The sequence below is a fragment of the Acomys minous genome (assembly GCF_964271855.1).
Source record: "Acomys minous genome assembly, chromosome: 15".
NCBI lineage: Eukaryota > Metazoa > Chordata > Mammalia > Rodentia > Muridae > Acomys > Acomys minous.
The window spans coordinates 69,720,461-69,737,724 of NC_140497.1; the positions used below are offsets into that span (position 1 = coordinate 69,720,461).

Here is a 17,264-nt window from a genome sequence, read left to right on the forward strand (position 1 = left end):
ATTTCTATCAAAGCGTTATGAACTCCAGCATGCTAGTACATGCCCAACACTTGTGAGGTAGAGGCAGGAAGATCATGGGGGTTCAGGATAGTCAAGCATACACTTTTTGAGAAAGAGAGGTCCGTTACCGAAAACCAAAACAAATAAAAGGTGATAAAAATGAGTGGCTGGTTTTCTATTACCATCCAAAGGGTTTAATGAACTACAGTGATTTCATAGCTTGAAACATATTTTATGTCTTTCAACCAACACACCTTTATCTTTACAGCTGCTCAAAACAGCCCAAGTTGGCAACAGAGGCACTTTAATTCAGTTTTCATTAGCCAGTGGTTCTCAACCTGTAGATCATGACTACTGTGGCCACCCTCTATCTCCAAAAATATTTACATTATGATTCATAACTGTAACAAAATAGCAGTTATGAAGTAGCAACAAAAATAATTTTATGGCTGGGGACCACAAGAAGAACTGTATTAAAGGGCTGTAGCATTAGGAAGGTTGAAAACCACCGTTTATTAGCTATCTGGCATGAGGAGGTAATTCTAAGCTATTATACATTTGCTTCTCCTTTATATACTGATACTTAAGACTCAGACATAATCTTCTTAGGGTAGGATAAGGCAACTATATTTTTTTTCCCTACAAATCCACATACTCGATGGGTATGTTGAGGAACAGTGAAATTGGCCACGGCTGAGTGAGAGGGAGTAGTAGAGACAAATTTGAGGAGAGTGCACACTCCGATCTGATGATCACTTCTTACAAGACCGGAATAAACACAACACAACACACACACACACACACACACACACACACACACACACATCTCTAGTTGTGGGATTGAGGAAAGTGTGATGGTTAGCAGATATGTGTAGTGTTTCGTAGACTAGAGCCCGTCATCTGCTGAGTGTGACTCTTTAAACTTGTGTAAGCTTGCTTTTACACTGTATAGGAGTGGCCCTTTGGAATACCAAAGGTGTTTTCACTCCCTATTTTCCAGGAGGCTCACTCCATTTATGTCCCCTGAAGACCTTGAACCACTGTTATTTTTTGTTGTTGTTTCTCTGTGTAGCCCTAGCTATCCTGGAACTTGCTTTGTAGACCAGGTGGGCTAAAATCAAGCAATCTCCCTGCCTCTGTTTCTCAAGTGCTGGGCTGCTGGAGGATGCTTTTGTGCATTGTGTATTCAAATGCTGACTTCTGTACCCGGAGATCTGGTTATAGTCTAGATTTTGGCATTGTTATTTTCTGGAAGTATCTTTTGTTTCAATGTTCTCCATCATCTTCTGATAAAGAGCCTTGGTTGGCTGCCTTAACTAGAAATAGACTCAGACTTCCTTGAAGGCACAGAACAGGTTCTAAACATTCTTCCCCTCCCTCCCCCCAAGACAGGGTTTCTCTGTGTAGCCTTGGCAGTCCTAGAATTCGCTCTGTAGACCCAGCTGGCCTCAAACTCACAAAGATGCTCTGCCTCTGCCTTCTGAGTGCTGGGATCAGAGGGGAGGGCCACCACCTCCTTCCTGGCTCTAAACATATTAACTCCTGGTCCTAGAAAAATTTTTTTTTTGTTTGCTTGTTTTTGTTTTTCGAGACAGGGTTTCTCTGTGTAGCCTTGACTGTCCTAGACTCACTTTGTAGACCAGGTTGGCCTCGAATTCAGTGATCCACCTGCCTCTGCCTCCCAAGTGCTGGGATTAAAGGTGTGCGCCACCATCACCAGCCTCTAAGACCATTTTTAAGGAGAAACAGGAGACACTGCTACTTAACGAAACTTACATAGCAGTCTTTTTAATTTTGTTTTACATTAACCATGCAAGGCCTACCAAACATTTCCGTTGGTAAATCTGCAACCCCGGGACATAGTAAACACAGGATATCATTTGTCCTTCCGCATCCGGAAGGAGGGTGGTTCCCCGGACGTCCAGGCTGCGCGGGGCGGGACGACGTGCTGAAGCCACGCCCCCTCCCGTCCCGCTTCCCTCCCCCCCCCCCCCGTTCTTCTCCGCACTGTGACGTTCCGCGTGAGGCACGGAGCGTAAACAGCGCAAGGCATTTCGGGAGCGGGATTGTTTCGCGCAGGAAGCAGGCTCCATTTTAGCGCCGCCCGCCGTCGCCATCTGTTTCTTTCCTCCTCCCCCCCCCCTTGTCCCTGTGGTGGCGGAGCCCCCAACAAGGAAGGGCTGAAGCCCCGGGCCAGGCGGAGGCCGGAGCGCAAAGGCGGGAAGGGAAACCGAGGACGGGAGGAAAGGGGGGCTGCGCGCGCAAGGAGCTGAGTGGAGCGGGTCAGGTCGGAGCGCGCGGCCCGCCGGACGGACTGACGGACGGACTCGTGCGCCTGCGGCCGCGGCTGCGGCGACCGCGCGACTCGCGTCCCGGCGGCGGCGGCGGCGGAAGCCGGAGGGCAGCCATGGCGGCCGACAGCCGGGAGGAAAAAGGTGAGTGCAGAGGACGGGGCCCCGGGGCGGCCGGGCGACGGGGAAGACCCGGTAGCCGTGGCCTGCGGGCGGGGCTGCTGGAGGTTAGCGTCTCGCGCCGGGCGGGCGGGCGGCCGCGCCGGGACCCGCTCCCTGAGACAGGCCTGGCCTGGCCTGGCGTCCTCCCTTCCACGGGGCCTGGTAACCTCTCGGCCAAGGCTTTTGGTTCGGCCGGGACTTGACGCCCCGAGAGCGATTGGGAGAGGGCCTGCTATGCGTTAACCTGTTTCCCCAGGCGTGTTTCCTGGTGAGATTATGCGGCTGTAATGCGTATTTTCTCAACTCACTTTCCGGATTTACTTTTTCGAAAAATAACCTCCCACAGTCAGCGTTGATACACTAGCTTACGTCATACGGGTGGAATAGTAATCGCGAGAAATACATATAAGTAACTTCTAACTGTTCTTTTGGATAAGGTAAGAGTCGTCGCCCCTTTTTATTCGAGTACTAAGGAAAGGAAGATGCTTGACAAAACGCGTCCACTCCCCACCCCCCCCAAAAAAACCCAGTTCTGGTAACTGATCTCCGAGAAGAGTTCATAGCTCTCAAAAGGTTCAGCCAGGAATGCATAGGTGCAGATTATAGAGACCTAGAGAGATAAAGTTGACAAAATGTTATTTCTTCTGAAATACTGACTTTCCAGACTGGACAAATGCCTCTGTAGGCTCCAGATCAGTACTTGAACCTAGAGAGTGATCTCGATATTGATGCTGCTGCCTTGAGTGAGATCTTTCTCAGCTCTTTTTTTTTTTTTTTTTAGCTATGCTTCTTTATTTAAATTCTCTGGTACAAATGATTCTTTGTTATAGTTAAAATGAAGGTTATCTCTCTGTACAAGGGGCTAGTAAGTATCTACTGGAAGTGCCTAATGTCACTTGACCGTTGTCACATACCTATGACTGATAGGCAGAATTAAAACGATTAACAGTTGAACAAGGAAAAGTGAGTATGTTAAGTAACTTAAGTACCATTTATTATGTTTTTACCAGGAAATTACAAAGCTGTTACCCTCTAAGGCAAGGCAGGTGGGTCTCTGGAGTTCGAGGCAAGCCTGGTCTACAAAATGTGTTCCAAGGACAGCTCGGGTACACAAGAGAAACCCTGTCTAGAACCACCTCCGTCTTAGTCATGCAAAAAGTTAGACCTTTAATAAATCTGTAATTTTTGGAAGTTCTTGATTAAACAAGTGCCAGAAAACAAAATTGCAGCTCCTGTGTGTTAATCACAGAATGAATTTTAAAGAGCCTCAGGAATTCTTGGTGTATTACTTTGTAGTGAACACATTAGTCCCTGTAATGCTTCAGTTAATCCTCTATACCTGGACAAATTACCAGCTCTCTGCTCTTCCTGTGTTGATGATTTGTCCAGAAAGTAAGTTTGAAGCTTCACAATTGACTTTTTGTTTGTTTTTTGATAATACTGGTAAACACTGTGCGTTATGTGTCTCTTACAGGCACAGTAGTATGGAACCACAGCCCCAGGTCTGCATTTTTCTGTAGGATGAAGGAATGCACATCTTTTCTGTTAAAGTAAACATTTTGCATGAATTTTATTGGAGCTCCTGCAGTGTCTTCTACAAAGAATAGTTAACTCAAAGTGTATATGAATTTCGTAAGTAACTTTCTACATTCTAGACTTGGAGCTTCAAGAGGGCAAGGAGTATGCGAGAGCAGGGAACGGGCAGTTTGCCCAGGTGGAGAGGGTTAACTGAAACATTACAGAAATTAAAGTGCTTGTTACAAAGCCCACTACATTAGGAATTCCTGAGACTACTTAAAATTCATTCTGTAACACTCAGAAATTACAATTTTCTTGTTTTCTAAGACTTTAAAAAAAAGATTTATTTATTTATTTAACGTATATGAGTGCTCCACTTGCGTGTATACCTGCAGTCCGACACTAGTTCATAAAGATGATTGTGGGAATTGAACTCAAGACTTCTGGAAGAGCAGCCAATGCTCTTAACCTCTGAGCCATGTCATCAGCCCAAGACTTGTTTTTTTAAGGGTGTGTTTAAAGGTGTCTTTTAAAGTAATTGTGTCCTCTGTGCCTTAAGTATTTACATGGTTGAACTCTTTAAATAACTGAGCACGGGCAGTATAAAATCTATAGCTTAGTTTTAGTAGTACACATATATACACACAAATAGCTGTGTATATAGCTTGTATACACTTATATGAATGCTGTGGCTGGCACTATTGTGAGCTAGTTACCTGAGGAGAGGCTCTGTAAAAGTATGGATTCAGTATACATCCCCTTCCTCCATTTTGGATCTCCTGTAGTAGAAGGAGATGTAAAGTAATAAGATACTATCATGAGGTGGTATGGAGGGTGGAAAATACTGATGGGAAGGCTCTCCAAGTCCCTGGACATCATTTAGGGACGTAATAGTTTGCAGGCTGGGAGGGAAGGCTCAGCAGCGAAGGGCACTTCAGTCCACTTGTGAGAACCCAAGTTTGGTTCCCGGAACGCACATGTCAGCTTACAAATGTTGTTAGCTCCAATTCCAGGATCCGATGTCTGACCTGTGCCCGGCCTGCTCCTGGTGCACATACACGTGGGCAAAACAATCTTGACACATTTAGAAGAATAGTGTCTTTTAATGACTAAAATATGTTTGAGGAATTACCCTACTGTGAATAAATGTGCTTTGCATGATAGCAGAAAGGGGGGGGGGTGGCTGCAGGACATCCTGTTGCTTGGTTTTACCCCGTAGAAACTGCAGTAAGAAAATTGAAGAAAAAGTAAGTGGTTCCTTGCACAGGTTTGAAAATGTGTATTTAACAACTCAGTTTTCTTTAAGTCTTGATCTGATGCTGAGCGCTGAAGTAAATAGTACTGCTTGATCTTCAGTCTTGTGTGGTCACGTGTGTGTCCCAGATAGAGGCTGCTCTGCCACGCCAGTCTCTCTGGAGTTATGTAGAGATGTGAGATTTTTGGTTCAGTCATTTACATTCTTTGGATTTCAGTTTAGAGTTACTCTTTTGTTTTTTGTTTTTCGAGACAGTTTCTCTGTGTAGCCTTGGCTGTCCTGGACTCACCCTGTAGACCAGGCTGGCCTCGAACTCACAGCGATCTGCTTGCCTCTGCCTCCTGCGTGCTGGGATTAAAGGCGTGCACCACCACGCCCAAGCTTTAGAGTTATTATAAAACATAATCATCTAAGGCTAAGCTCATTTGAAAATCTCGCTTCTTTTTCTGTCTAAAGTGCTACAACAAGCGGGCTTATTAGCCTTGTTGCTTTTAATATCTCTTTGAGGTGAAGACAAGACTCTATGGTGATTCCAGTTTGTGTTAATTTGATTTACTTCCTGTACCTAGAAATTGTACCTTTACTTTAAAACTCAGTTTACTGGCAATTTGTCAAACAGTGATTTCATATATGAAAAATAATGTAAATACAAAACATTAGCAGATGACTCCTTCTGTAGAGGTAATTAATTCGTTTTGTTGTTATTGTTCTGTTTTTCTAGACAGGGTTTCTCTGTGTAGCCGTGGCTGACCTGGACCTGGACCCCCTTTGTAGACCAGGCTGGCCTCAAACTCAGAGGATCCACCTGCCTCCAGAGTGCTGGGATTTACAGGCTCCTGCCATGGCACCTGCATCACTAACTTGTTCTTTAAAAAGTTTTTTTTTTTTAAGAAAATTGAGGCAACCTTTAAACTTAACACTGACTTAAATAAAATTTGAGTTTGCAAATGTTGAAAATTTGCAAGATAATGATCGCTGATACTTAAATTTTGTTAAGATGTTTACAAGATGCCGAAACCATGTAGGGATTGCTGCACATTGCTCAGGACGTAACCTCATTGATACATGACTATAAACTCAACCAAAACTTTGGTTCCTCTGTGCCTTGATGCCAACGGAACTGAACCTTAAGACTTTTGCATCAGCATTATAAGTTGCCAGCATATATTCATACTAGAATAAGGCAGATGACAATACTGCTCTTGTCATTAGAAATACCAGCATGGCCTGTGTTTAGACAGTATTAGTAGTTTCATTACCAACAACCCAGAACACCTCTTGAAAAGTCTTGACGTGTTACCTTCTCTGTTTTAACAGAAGATTGCCAAGACTGCTCCAGCTGGTTGTTTTCAGGTGAGAGAACCTGGGCCCCTAATGATAGTCCTTCAAAAAACAAAAATAAAGTATGTTTTTATGTAAAATACTTGGCCTTTTTAAAAACAAAGCATACAGTAACCCACTTCATTTTATTGACTTAATATATAGCCTTTGAATAAATTTGAACCTTAGTTCTAAATAGAAATATTATTGAATGAAGTCAGTTTTGTTGAGCTAATTTTATTGCACTGCCTATATTTTGACATAAAATGTTTTGTGATAGTTTAATTTTGAAATAGATTTAGATGCCTTAAAACTATTTTTAGGTCTGTAGTTTTCTATGTATGTATCAAAGGAAAACAAGTTTGTGGTTTTTGGTTTTTTGTTTGTTTGGTTGGTTGGTTTGGTTTTCTTGAGACAAGTTTTCTCTGTGTAGTCCTGGCATTGCTGAGCTCAGTAGTGTAGAGTAGGCTGGCCTCAAATTCCCACTCCCCAGTGAAAAAAGTTTGCTTTAATCACACAATCATATAGAAATTAGGATTATTCTACAGTACATGAATTAGAGGTCTATAGAGCTTTTAACCTGGTGTTCTAGCAACCTATGTTTCTTTTACTGTAAGTAGTCTTAGGTGAGTCCTGCTATCATCATATATTCAATGTATGTAAGAAAGGGCTTTTTAAACTTTTACCACTTGTGACCACCTTCATCAAAAAGTCTTAATGTGATTCTAGATATATAGGTATACAAAATAGATATGTTTCAAATATTTATAAATAATTATTATGTAATTTTACTGTTAAAGAAAAACATTTGCATACTAATGAGAAAAGCTATGTTCTTTTTAGTTTTACATAAAGAATTAAACCTTGGTTGAGTATTTGATAATAGAGGTGGTTGAATATCTTTTCCATTTCACATAAGTCTGTATTGCTTTAAGGTTATTTCAGACATTGTTGGAAATCCTTTTTAATCTCAAACTAAGCTTCACTTAACATTTGTTGCTGCAAAACTCAATTCAAACAGCACTTTTTTTTGGTTGTTTGCTTGTTTGTTTTTTTGGGTCATTTTGAGACAGGGTTTCTCTGTGTAGCCTTGGCTGTCCTGTGCTTGCTTTGTAGACCAGGCTGGCCTCACAGAGATCTGCTTGCCTCTGCCTCCGCTGAGGTTACAGGTGAGTGCTGCTGTACCCTGCTCAAACGGCAATTTTAAAAGTCAGATATTCTATTACAATCTAAAGATGCATTTGATATTAACCTATTGAGGAATATCTGTATGAAAATGTCTTCATTTTCTACAAGAAAGTATCTTCACCCCACACGGTTACCAGGTTGACACGTAACGTCAAGCGTCAAGACAGAGTGATAGGAAGTGTATTAACCTTAGAGAAAGTAGCCCTAAAGTTAATATGTTTATTCTCTAATCACATAAGGAGATAATTATTTCTTTACCACCAAATGCCAGAGGCAATATGAGTCCTTTATAACTAGTTCCTTATAAATTGAAAAATGAAATGTATGCACAGTATACTTTTTATAACAAGTTGAATGAAGTCACCAGAAGAATCAGATGAAATTATTATATAATACCTATTGTTATAAGCTCATTGATTTTTGGGTTTTTTGTTGTTGTTTGTTTGTTTTGTTTTGTTTTGTTTTTCCTGAGATAAGGTTTCTCTGTGTAGCCATGGCTGTTCTGGACTCACTTGGTAGGCCAGGCTGGCCTCACTCACAGAGATCCACCTGCCTCTGCCTCTGCACTTCACTGCTCATTGTGTTTTGTTTTTTAAGCCAGTTTTTTGTTAAGCTGTAACTTTTAAAATTGCTGGAAGTAAAATGAAAAATATTTAGTAGTTTCGAAAACATCTTCAACTTGTAATTTCTCTCAGCAGTAAAGGTTATGTTTCCTCTCTACAAACTTGGGTAGGCTTTTATTGGTTGTCTCTAAAAATGCTGAGATGGTGTTGCTGAGTTTGTCTAGTACTTGGTGTTTTGGGACAGGATACACTGAGAGCTCTAGCCCACACTGGAGCTGCCATAAAGGGGAGTGAGTGTGGAAGAAGACCCAAGAAAGCTTTGCTTATTTTGGGTTTTCTCAGGATGTTATTTAGCCAAAAGTATTTTGGCCATTGTTAGATTTTTGGTTGTGAATCTAGCCTTTAACAGCTGAGCCATCTCTCCAGCCCATGAGCCATTCTTAAGACCCTTGTAGCCTCAGCTATTATCATATTCCAAACATTGGAAAGACCCCATGTGGTCCTCTAGAAACATGAGCAATAATGAAAAATGTTGTCTTACAATATCATATTCCATTGGGGCATATATACACTTACTGAGAGATTTGATGCTCTGAACCAGGCTTTACATATGATGGAGCCTGTGGTGTTACTATAAAAGAGTTGATGTGGGTAAGGTTTATGGAGGCCTGGTGGCACTTAGGAAGGATAGGCAGGCCACCAGGCTGAGACTTGATAGGCTCTGACCATATGGTGGGGAAGGAGGTCCCCTTCTGTCACAGACCTACCGGAGGGGAACAGGGTGAAAGAGAGAGGTGGGGAGGAACAGGAGGATACAAGTGAGGGGAAAACAATTGAGATGTAACTTGAATAAATTAATTAAAAAAAGAAAGATCTCACTATGGTAAGAAAAGCTTATAGGTTGCAACGCTCATTAGGAGTTTAAGTATATTTCTTTTTCTTTACACAATGATTATTTGTGTGTTGTCTTCCCTACCTCATTGGTCCTTATAGTGCTCCCTCCATCTTGTCCTCTTTTATGTCACATGTATGTTTCAAATTTTTATTTAGATTATTGTGTGTGTGTTATTAACGCCTGGTTAAAGGTGAAAAAAGTTAGAGCTCAGAAAACTGGATTTCCCAATTCCTAGTTACCATAGGATGGATAAGCTGATTTCTTCATCTCCTAGCCTCTTTCCTATACATCTTATTTCAGTGAATACGTTAGTGGCTTCAGTGATAGAGAAAATAAAATGTTACTTATACCAAGGAATAGCAAAACATTTTATTAATGGATAGGCTTTGTGAGCCACAACAATGGTTACATATCTTGATAAGACTGTATACTTAGCTTATTACTATAGAACAAATAAAATGATAACACATTTAGAAGATTAGTATTCTATATTAAGTAGTTGTAAATGTTGCTGGGTATACAGAGCAAAGGCTTAGGACACATTAAATTGAAATTCATACTACTATTTAATTCTAAGGTACTTGTATTGTGTTGTGGTCTCCATCTAACTGTAGGTTTAGAAAGCTTGAACTTCAGACTCACCCATCTGCACTAAAGTACTTTTGATCAGGTTTCCTTTTTATTTTTTTAAAGATTTGTTTGTTTTATATTATATATAGTACTGTTTTTGCCTGTATGGAAGTCTGTGCCTGCCTTATGCCTGTGGAGATCAGAAGAGGCATCAGTTAACCTGGAACTGGAGTCAAGGAATGTTTTAAGTCTCTATGTGGGTTCTGGGAACTGAATCCTGGTCCTCTGTAGGTGCTGTTAGCTACTGAGGCACCTATCTAGCCCGGAGCTTCTAATTTAACTGTAAAGGCCTGATGAGAAAACATGCTGTCTATTGTTTTGTATTGTCATAGAAATGAAAGTGCTAACATGCTAGCTGTAAGATGTTAAGTAGGCATTGGTTAATATCTTGGAAAAGTTTGTATACATTTTCTAAAACAGCAGTCAGTACCCAATCTCGAGTTTCTTAAAAAAGTTACACTATAACATTACTTTATATAAAGAGTCATGATGTAGGTGTGCTGTTGAAATCTAAATTTATATAGTTTTTGTTTTTATATTTAGGTTAAGCACACGAGGTGTGATGCTGGTTTTGGGGGTTATTTCTCATTGAAATTAGTTATTTGATGGAAAGATTTGCCTATTTTCACTGATCTGTGGCCCTCACTCCCAACCCCTCCCCCCCCCGATAATTTTTACTGTTTTCTATGAATGTATTTCGTCTTTTCAAGACCTGTTAAAGAGCTTTGGGCAGTAATGGTTAAACATTTGCCAATCAGTTGTTATACATTTTATATTTTATGTGTATAGGTGTTTTGTGTGTCTGCACCTCAAGTGTACCTGTTGTTCACAAAGGCCAGAAGGTTGTGTTTGCTCCCCTGGAACTGGACTTAGGGATGATTGTGAGCCATCATAGGTCCTGGGAACTGAACACAGGTCCTTAACACATGCTCTTAACCACTGATCATCTCTCCAGCCGCTAACTCATACCATATATAGAGTCTAAAATGGTGCTTGTCATCATTCATGACGACATCCTTTTTACTCAACATACTTTGATTTTCACCAAGTAGGTGAAGAAATACAACTCATCTCTTCATTTTAGAAAAGTAAAGTACCAGCTACATACTCAAAGTACCCAGAGAAGTCAAATATTATATCAATAACTAATTTTCTGATATTTTATAAATAGACAACATTTTTGTTTTCTGTGTAACCTTGCTTTCTTGTTTATTGTGTTAAGTGTTACAGTATGACTGATAGGGAGTCATACTTTATATATGGACTTGAAATTATTAACGTTACTGTGCTTTGGGCTTTGTTTTTACTGTAATTGTTTCATCATGTTATGATGCTGTACAATTCCTTACCAGTGTAAATTTGCAAAGATATTTTTATACTGGAAGATGTAGTGTTTGCTATGAGCTGTGACATATACTGCATACTTGATTTAAGTTGGTATTTCTATGTATTTCAAGATTTATTTCCCTATTGAATTGAGGATAAGAAGACAAAATTGAATTCTAAATTTTGGGGATCATGGACTATGCCAATTTAGATAGAGCTTACTTTCTGAACAAGTAAATAATCTCTTTTATTACCAGGCTGCAAATGTTTAGACTGTAGCACAACATTTATTTTGCTGTGTATGCCAGGCTTGGTTCTGGAGTTTGAGAACCCCCTGCTCAGTCTCAGTAGTTTTAATTCTTATTTTGATGACAATTTCAGACAAAGGAGTTACAGAAGTAGTACACAGGATCTTTTTATACCTAACTGCGTTCTATAATTTTTATCATTTGTCATGTTGGTCTTTTGTCATTCTCATTTTCTCTCTGGCACTTATTCTACCTTCAAGTTGATCTGTCTTCAGTGACCTTGTGGGTATATGCATGCAGACCCATTTTTTTTCTTCAACTGTTTATTTGTTACGAGTAAGAAAGATATGTCTTTTCCAGTTAAGCCTCCAATACGGCTAAATTTCATCTGTCTTGTTTCATATAATGTGAAGTAGTTTTTTGTGTTTCATAAAAAACAAACATATTTTGCCAATTTGTATATATCACAAAAATACTACACATTTCTAAGTGGGCCGTATTTGGAGGTTTTGTGTCATCCTATTAATACTTTGATTACTCTGGTTTAGTGGGTTTGGTCCTTGAGTAAACCCCTTTGAAGGTTATGAACACTCTTAATTACTGAAATGCTTTTTAATAAGTACTAAAAAAATGGTTAATGATAATTTTTATATTTGTTTACAGATGGGGAACTTAATGTTTTAGATGATATTTTGACTGAGGTGCCAGAACAGGATGATGAACTGTATAATCCAGAGAGTGAACAAGATAAAAATGAGAAAAAAGGTAAGAATTCTATTATTTTTTATTAGAATTTACAGTTTAAATAAAGGAGATTTAATTTGTTAGGAAAAATCTTTGTTTTTGTACTTGGACCTTGGCACTTTGTACCAAAAAGCCCCATAATACACTGTTCAGCATAATAGACCCCAATGGGTGTGAGTAAAAGTACTCTAGTAAGAGGCTACATACAGGGTGAGGTGGTGCACTCTTGGAATAGCAGCCCTCAGGGAGGCAGAGGCAGGTGGATTACTGTGAGGCCAAGGCCAGACAGAGAAACCCTGTCTTGGGGGGTAAGGGGAGGGGAAACAGACAGGATGAAAGAATGGGAGAATGATTTAGCATTTTAAGAGCACTTGTTTTTGCAGAGAATTAAGGTCAGTCCTAGTGCTCCCATGGCAGCTCACAATTAAGATGGGACCCCACACCCACTTCTGATCTCTGCTGGCACAGACACATCTTGAGGTACATGTAGGCAGAAAGCACGTACAATAATAAAAATAATATTTAAAACCTTTTAAATAATGGGTTTTAAGTTCAGCAGTTGGAAAGACGTTTGCTTAAATTTGTTCTGGAGTAAAAATTATTTTATGAATTTTTTTGGTTTGCTTTTTTTTTCTTGCTGTACCTGATACATGTTATTTTTAAATCTTGGTGAAATGAATGGAATAATACAAATACTTTTGCACGTCTTTTTAAATTGTGTTTTAAAGGATCAAAAAGAAAAAGTGAAAGATTGGAATCTACTGATACCAAGCGACAAAAACCTTCCATCCATTCAAGACAATTGATTTCTAAGCCACTAAGTTCATCTGTTAGCAATAATAAAAGAATAGTTAGTACAAAAGCAAAGTCAGTTCCAGAATATAAAAATGAAGAGTATCAAAGATCTGAAAGGAACAAGCGTCTAGATGCTGATCGAAAAATACGTCTGTCAAGCAGTTCCTCTCGAGACCCATACAAGAGTCAACCAGAAAAAACTTGTCTACGGAAAAGGGATTCTGAAAGAAGGGCCAAGTCTCCTACACCAGATGGTTCTGAGGTAGTAAATGTTATTGCAGATAATAAAGCAGTTCTTTTTGAGGCTTTGAACTCTATTCATCTTGACCTTGTCTGTTAATGACTGCTGATTCCCTTTTTCTTTAAACATCAGAGAATTGGGCTTGAAGTTGATAGACGTGCAAGCAGATCCAGCCAGTCTTCAAAGGACGAGGTGAACTCTGAAGACTATGGGTCTGACCACGAGACAGGGAGCAGTGGTTCTTCTGACGAACAGGGCAACAACACGGAGAACGAAGAGGAAGGAGTGGAAGAAGATGTAGATGAAGATGAAGATGTAGACGATGATGTAGATGATGATGAGGAAGTGGATGAAGAGGCAGAGGAAGAGGAGGAGGAAGAGGAGGAGGAGGAAGATGAGGAGGAGGAGGAAGAGGAAGACTATGAACAGGATGAGAGAGATCAGAAGGAAGAGGGGAATGATTACGACACCCGAAGTGAGGCCAGTGATTCTGGTTCTGAGTCTGTTTCCTTCACAGATGGATCTGTCAGATCTGGCTCAGGAACGGATGGATCAGGTACTATGTTTTCATGAGACAGTTTGTCTTCCCCTTTTAGGGGGCTTGGACATGATAAGGGTTTTTTTTTTTTTTCATTTTTTATAGTTGGTTATGGGTCCCTGAATTTTAATAATTTAGAATAACATTCACAAACTTCAGTTAGGGTGTTTCCTGGCTGTGAATTGTTTTAGTATATATAAAAGTATTTATTTGTACAGGTTTTAACATTGGAAACATTTATCATTGGAAACAATCAACTTAGGCCTTTGATGTATATTCACATGATACTTTTCTACTAGGTAGAATGCCCTTTAATTGCCAACATGTGGCAGTAGAGCCAAAACAATCTTTTTTTCTGAAGCACAAGATTATCTTTTTATTCTATGCATATGAGTTGACTGAGATAGCCTGTGATCTTAGGTACTTGGGAAGGTAAGGCAGGAAGATCAGGGGTTTGAGGAGACACTGTCTCAAAAGCAAAACCAAAAAGTGTTGATGTGAAGAATCTTCAGTTATTTTGGAGATGGGTTAAACCGCATGTAGCTAGGACTAGAGGAAATTTTCTTAAAGGAATTGTATGTTTGGGGTATTGATCAAATAATGTGGTTGTTGAAAAGGTTAGGACCTGAAATATTTTTAATTTTTACATTCTTACATGAACCTGTTACTGTAGTCCAAGTACTTCATATTACCTTGCATTAAAATTTTAAATTGAAAGGGTAGAGGATCAGTTTACAAGTCAGTAATTTTTATTAATACACTGTTTTAAAAGAGCTACCTTGAATTCTGAAAATTGCTTATTGGGATCTACTTAAGACATGATACATAGGTAATTTTTTTAGTAGGGTTTTTTGTTTGTTTTGTTTTTTAATTGCTTGAAAGAAAAATGGGGTCACTATGAAAGTTTTTTATTTGGATATGATAGTTGTATTATGCCCGCAAGTGAGAAGAGGGCATCAGATCACATTATAGATGGTTGTGAGCCACCTTTTGGCTGCTGGGAATTGAACTCAGGACCTCTGGAAGAACAGTCAGAAGTCTTAACCTCTGAGCCATCTCTCCAGCCCAGATATGCTAGTTTTTAAATATCAGGCCACATTTAGTTTTAGTATCACTACTTTTCTAGATTCTACTTTATCCAATTTACCTTTTCTCAGAATTTTTAGTAATTTATAAAAGAACTCACTGGTTGATTAAAAAAAAAACAACTTTATTTTCCTAAGAGATTTTCATTATGCTACAAATTCAGCTGGGCAAGATGTTCTGCATTGATTGCCCCACCACCATCACCACATTATCTCTGTGAGTGATTTTCAGCTATAAGAGACATTGCTCTTTCAGGCTAAGGAATTACTCTTGAAATGTTTAGGGAAGAAAAATTTAAAAACATACTACAGCTTTGGAAAAAGGTGTAGTAGTAATAATTAAAACACTCCTCCCCTAACCCCCCACCGCAGAAGTTTAGCCAGTCCTAGAATGACCCACCTGGCTTTCAAGTTCGTGGTGCCATTACTAAAAAATTGCCAGAATGTTCTTGCTTCATACATTAATAAAAGTGTCATGGGCAATCTGCAACACTTGTATTACAGCACATCATAGTAAGTATTAATGCTATCAGAAAACAACAAAAATCTATAAAAATCTCTTTTTCATTTGCCAGGAAGAACAGAGCATAGGTCTTGTATTCTTGGATTCTCTAGATTGAAGGCCTGCCTTTCAAACTGTGTCTTGCAACTAAGGAAATGTGGGACTTCAGTATTGCTTGTTTATTGTTTGTTTTTGTCAAGGTTTCCTATTTGTAAATCTTAATGAGTCTGCTCTAAGAATTAAGAGAGAAAAGAATTTAGTTTTTTAAAGTAGTTAACTGATATATAGTGTGACCATTGATAATTTTTTTAAGATTTCCATTGTTTTTACAAAAATATTTTATTCTTTTTATATTCCTTATCTCCCAGTAATGACCGCAGTGACAAAGGACATGCGAGCTAATTCAGTTTCAGTTCTCATGCATTTATAACGTTCCTAATTAAGCTTGATGTAATTCTTAATATAATATATAACCTGAACCCTTTTTTGTGTACTGAATATACCCCCCCATTCTCTTAAGTAAATACATGGACTACCATTAAGACCTTAGTGGCATACAAAAAGAACGATCTAGAATGCCAGCGGTGAAATGGAATTGAAAACACAGACATGGGGAATCAATTTCTGGTTATGTTCATGTGCGTGTGTTTTCCAGTCGGAACAATTGTTTGAGTACATCACAATAAGACTTCTGATGACGATGGTAGTGTAGTTCAAACAATTAGCAGGATTTAGTACAGCTCTGCCTGACACATACACAATATATACTAGGTTTTATTGAAGAAAATTATTTTCTTTACAAATTTCCCTCTCTTGCATAAAACTTTTTCATAAAGCAGTTGATGAATAAGGACCTGATTTCTGTTTATGTGCTTTTATTGTTTGAAATGTGTGACAGGGTCAAACATACTTTTTAGCAGTTTTTTTGTTGTTGTTGTTTTTTTTTTTTTTTCTGTTTTTGTTTTAATGAGACAGGAAGTTGACCAGTGGGAAGATAAAGAAACATGACTCATATTTAAGAGCTGGATAATAAGACTAGATCCAGGACAAGTTCTCGTTTGAAATACCCATGCTAGCTTCTTTTGTATTGTGATATTTTAAAAACTTGTCTGGGTTTTTGTTTTAGATGAGAAAAAGAAGGAAAGGAAGAGAGCTCGAGGCATATCACCCATTGTTTTTGATAGAAGTGGCAGTTCTGCGTCAGAGTCATATGCAGGTAATCCCACTTAATTTTAGCATCGTAGATGAGACTGTAACTTGCTATAGGAAGTATGGAGGCTGTAGTTCAGTGTGAATTATTGACTTTCATTAGTACTGAATTTTTGGCATGTTTAGTGTAATAATTCTAGGAGAGACTAAGCTTTTTCTTATTTTAAATCTGTTCTGTTACTGCTTCAGTGAAATTTTCAATTTTCACATTTTTTTTCTCTTGGAAGATGATGATTCAGTGACTAGTTTTCTGAGTGGGAAACTGTTCAAATATCCCAAAAAAAGAAAAAGAAAAAAAAGAAAGAAAAAAGAAAAAAAAATCAGCTAAAAAAGCAAAACACTCGTACACATTGAGAAATATTTTTTTTGTGTGTGGGTGCCCCAGGAAGAATTAATTTGTCTTGAATGAGAATTTTATGTGACAAGACTGTAGAAATTTTGTCTTCATCTATTAAAGCTCAATCTGAACAAATGTACTTTGGCTAAATACAGGTTCAGAAAAGAAGCATGAGAAATTATCATCTTCCGTTCGTGCTGTCCGAAAAGGTATCATTTAAATTTGAAATTGTTTTCATTGCATGCTCCATAAAGCCATTATTTTATCTTATTGGTTCTCCATTAATAGTTGTTTTTAATGTGATCATGTTCCGATACATCGTGTTAAGGGAGAAAAGATTATAAACTTGAAAGAAATCTTTGTGTCTGCTTTCTATTGCCTATCTTTAATAATTGTAGGCAGAACCATTTTGGTTTC

At 38.9% G+C, this 17,264-nt stretch overlaps 1 protein-coding gene across 7 annotated transcripts in view; it reads left to right on the top strand.

Moving 5' to 3' along the window:
- Positions 1–2,014: 2,014 nt before the first annotated feature.
- The window catches only part of YTHDC1 (YTH N6-methyladenosine RNA binding protein C1), a 30,440-nt gene continuing 15,190 nt past the window's right edge, over positions 2,015–17,264 (top strand). The window contains exons 1-7 of one of the 7 annotated variants that reach the window (XM_084760160.1): positions 2,016–2,435; positions 6,544–6,579; positions 12,060–12,161; positions 12,869–13,197; positions 13,309–13,732; positions 16,428–16,517; positions 17,003–17,056. In XM_084760160.1, the coding sequence (XP_084616286.1) occupies positions 2,408–2,435; positions 6,544–6,579; positions 12,060–12,161; positions 12,869–13,197; positions 13,309–13,732; positions 16,428–16,517; positions 17,003–17,056 (1,063 nt within the window). In that variant the 5' untranslated portion in view covers positions 2,016–2,407. Of the gene's footprint in view, positions 2,436–6,543; positions 6,580–12,059; positions 12,162–12,868; positions 13,198–13,308; positions 13,733–16,427; positions 16,518–17,002; positions 17,057–17,264 lie in introns of all 7 variants that reach the window. The other 6 variants (XM_084760161.1, XM_084760163.1, XM_084760165.1 and 3 more) reach the window with 6 other exon arrangements.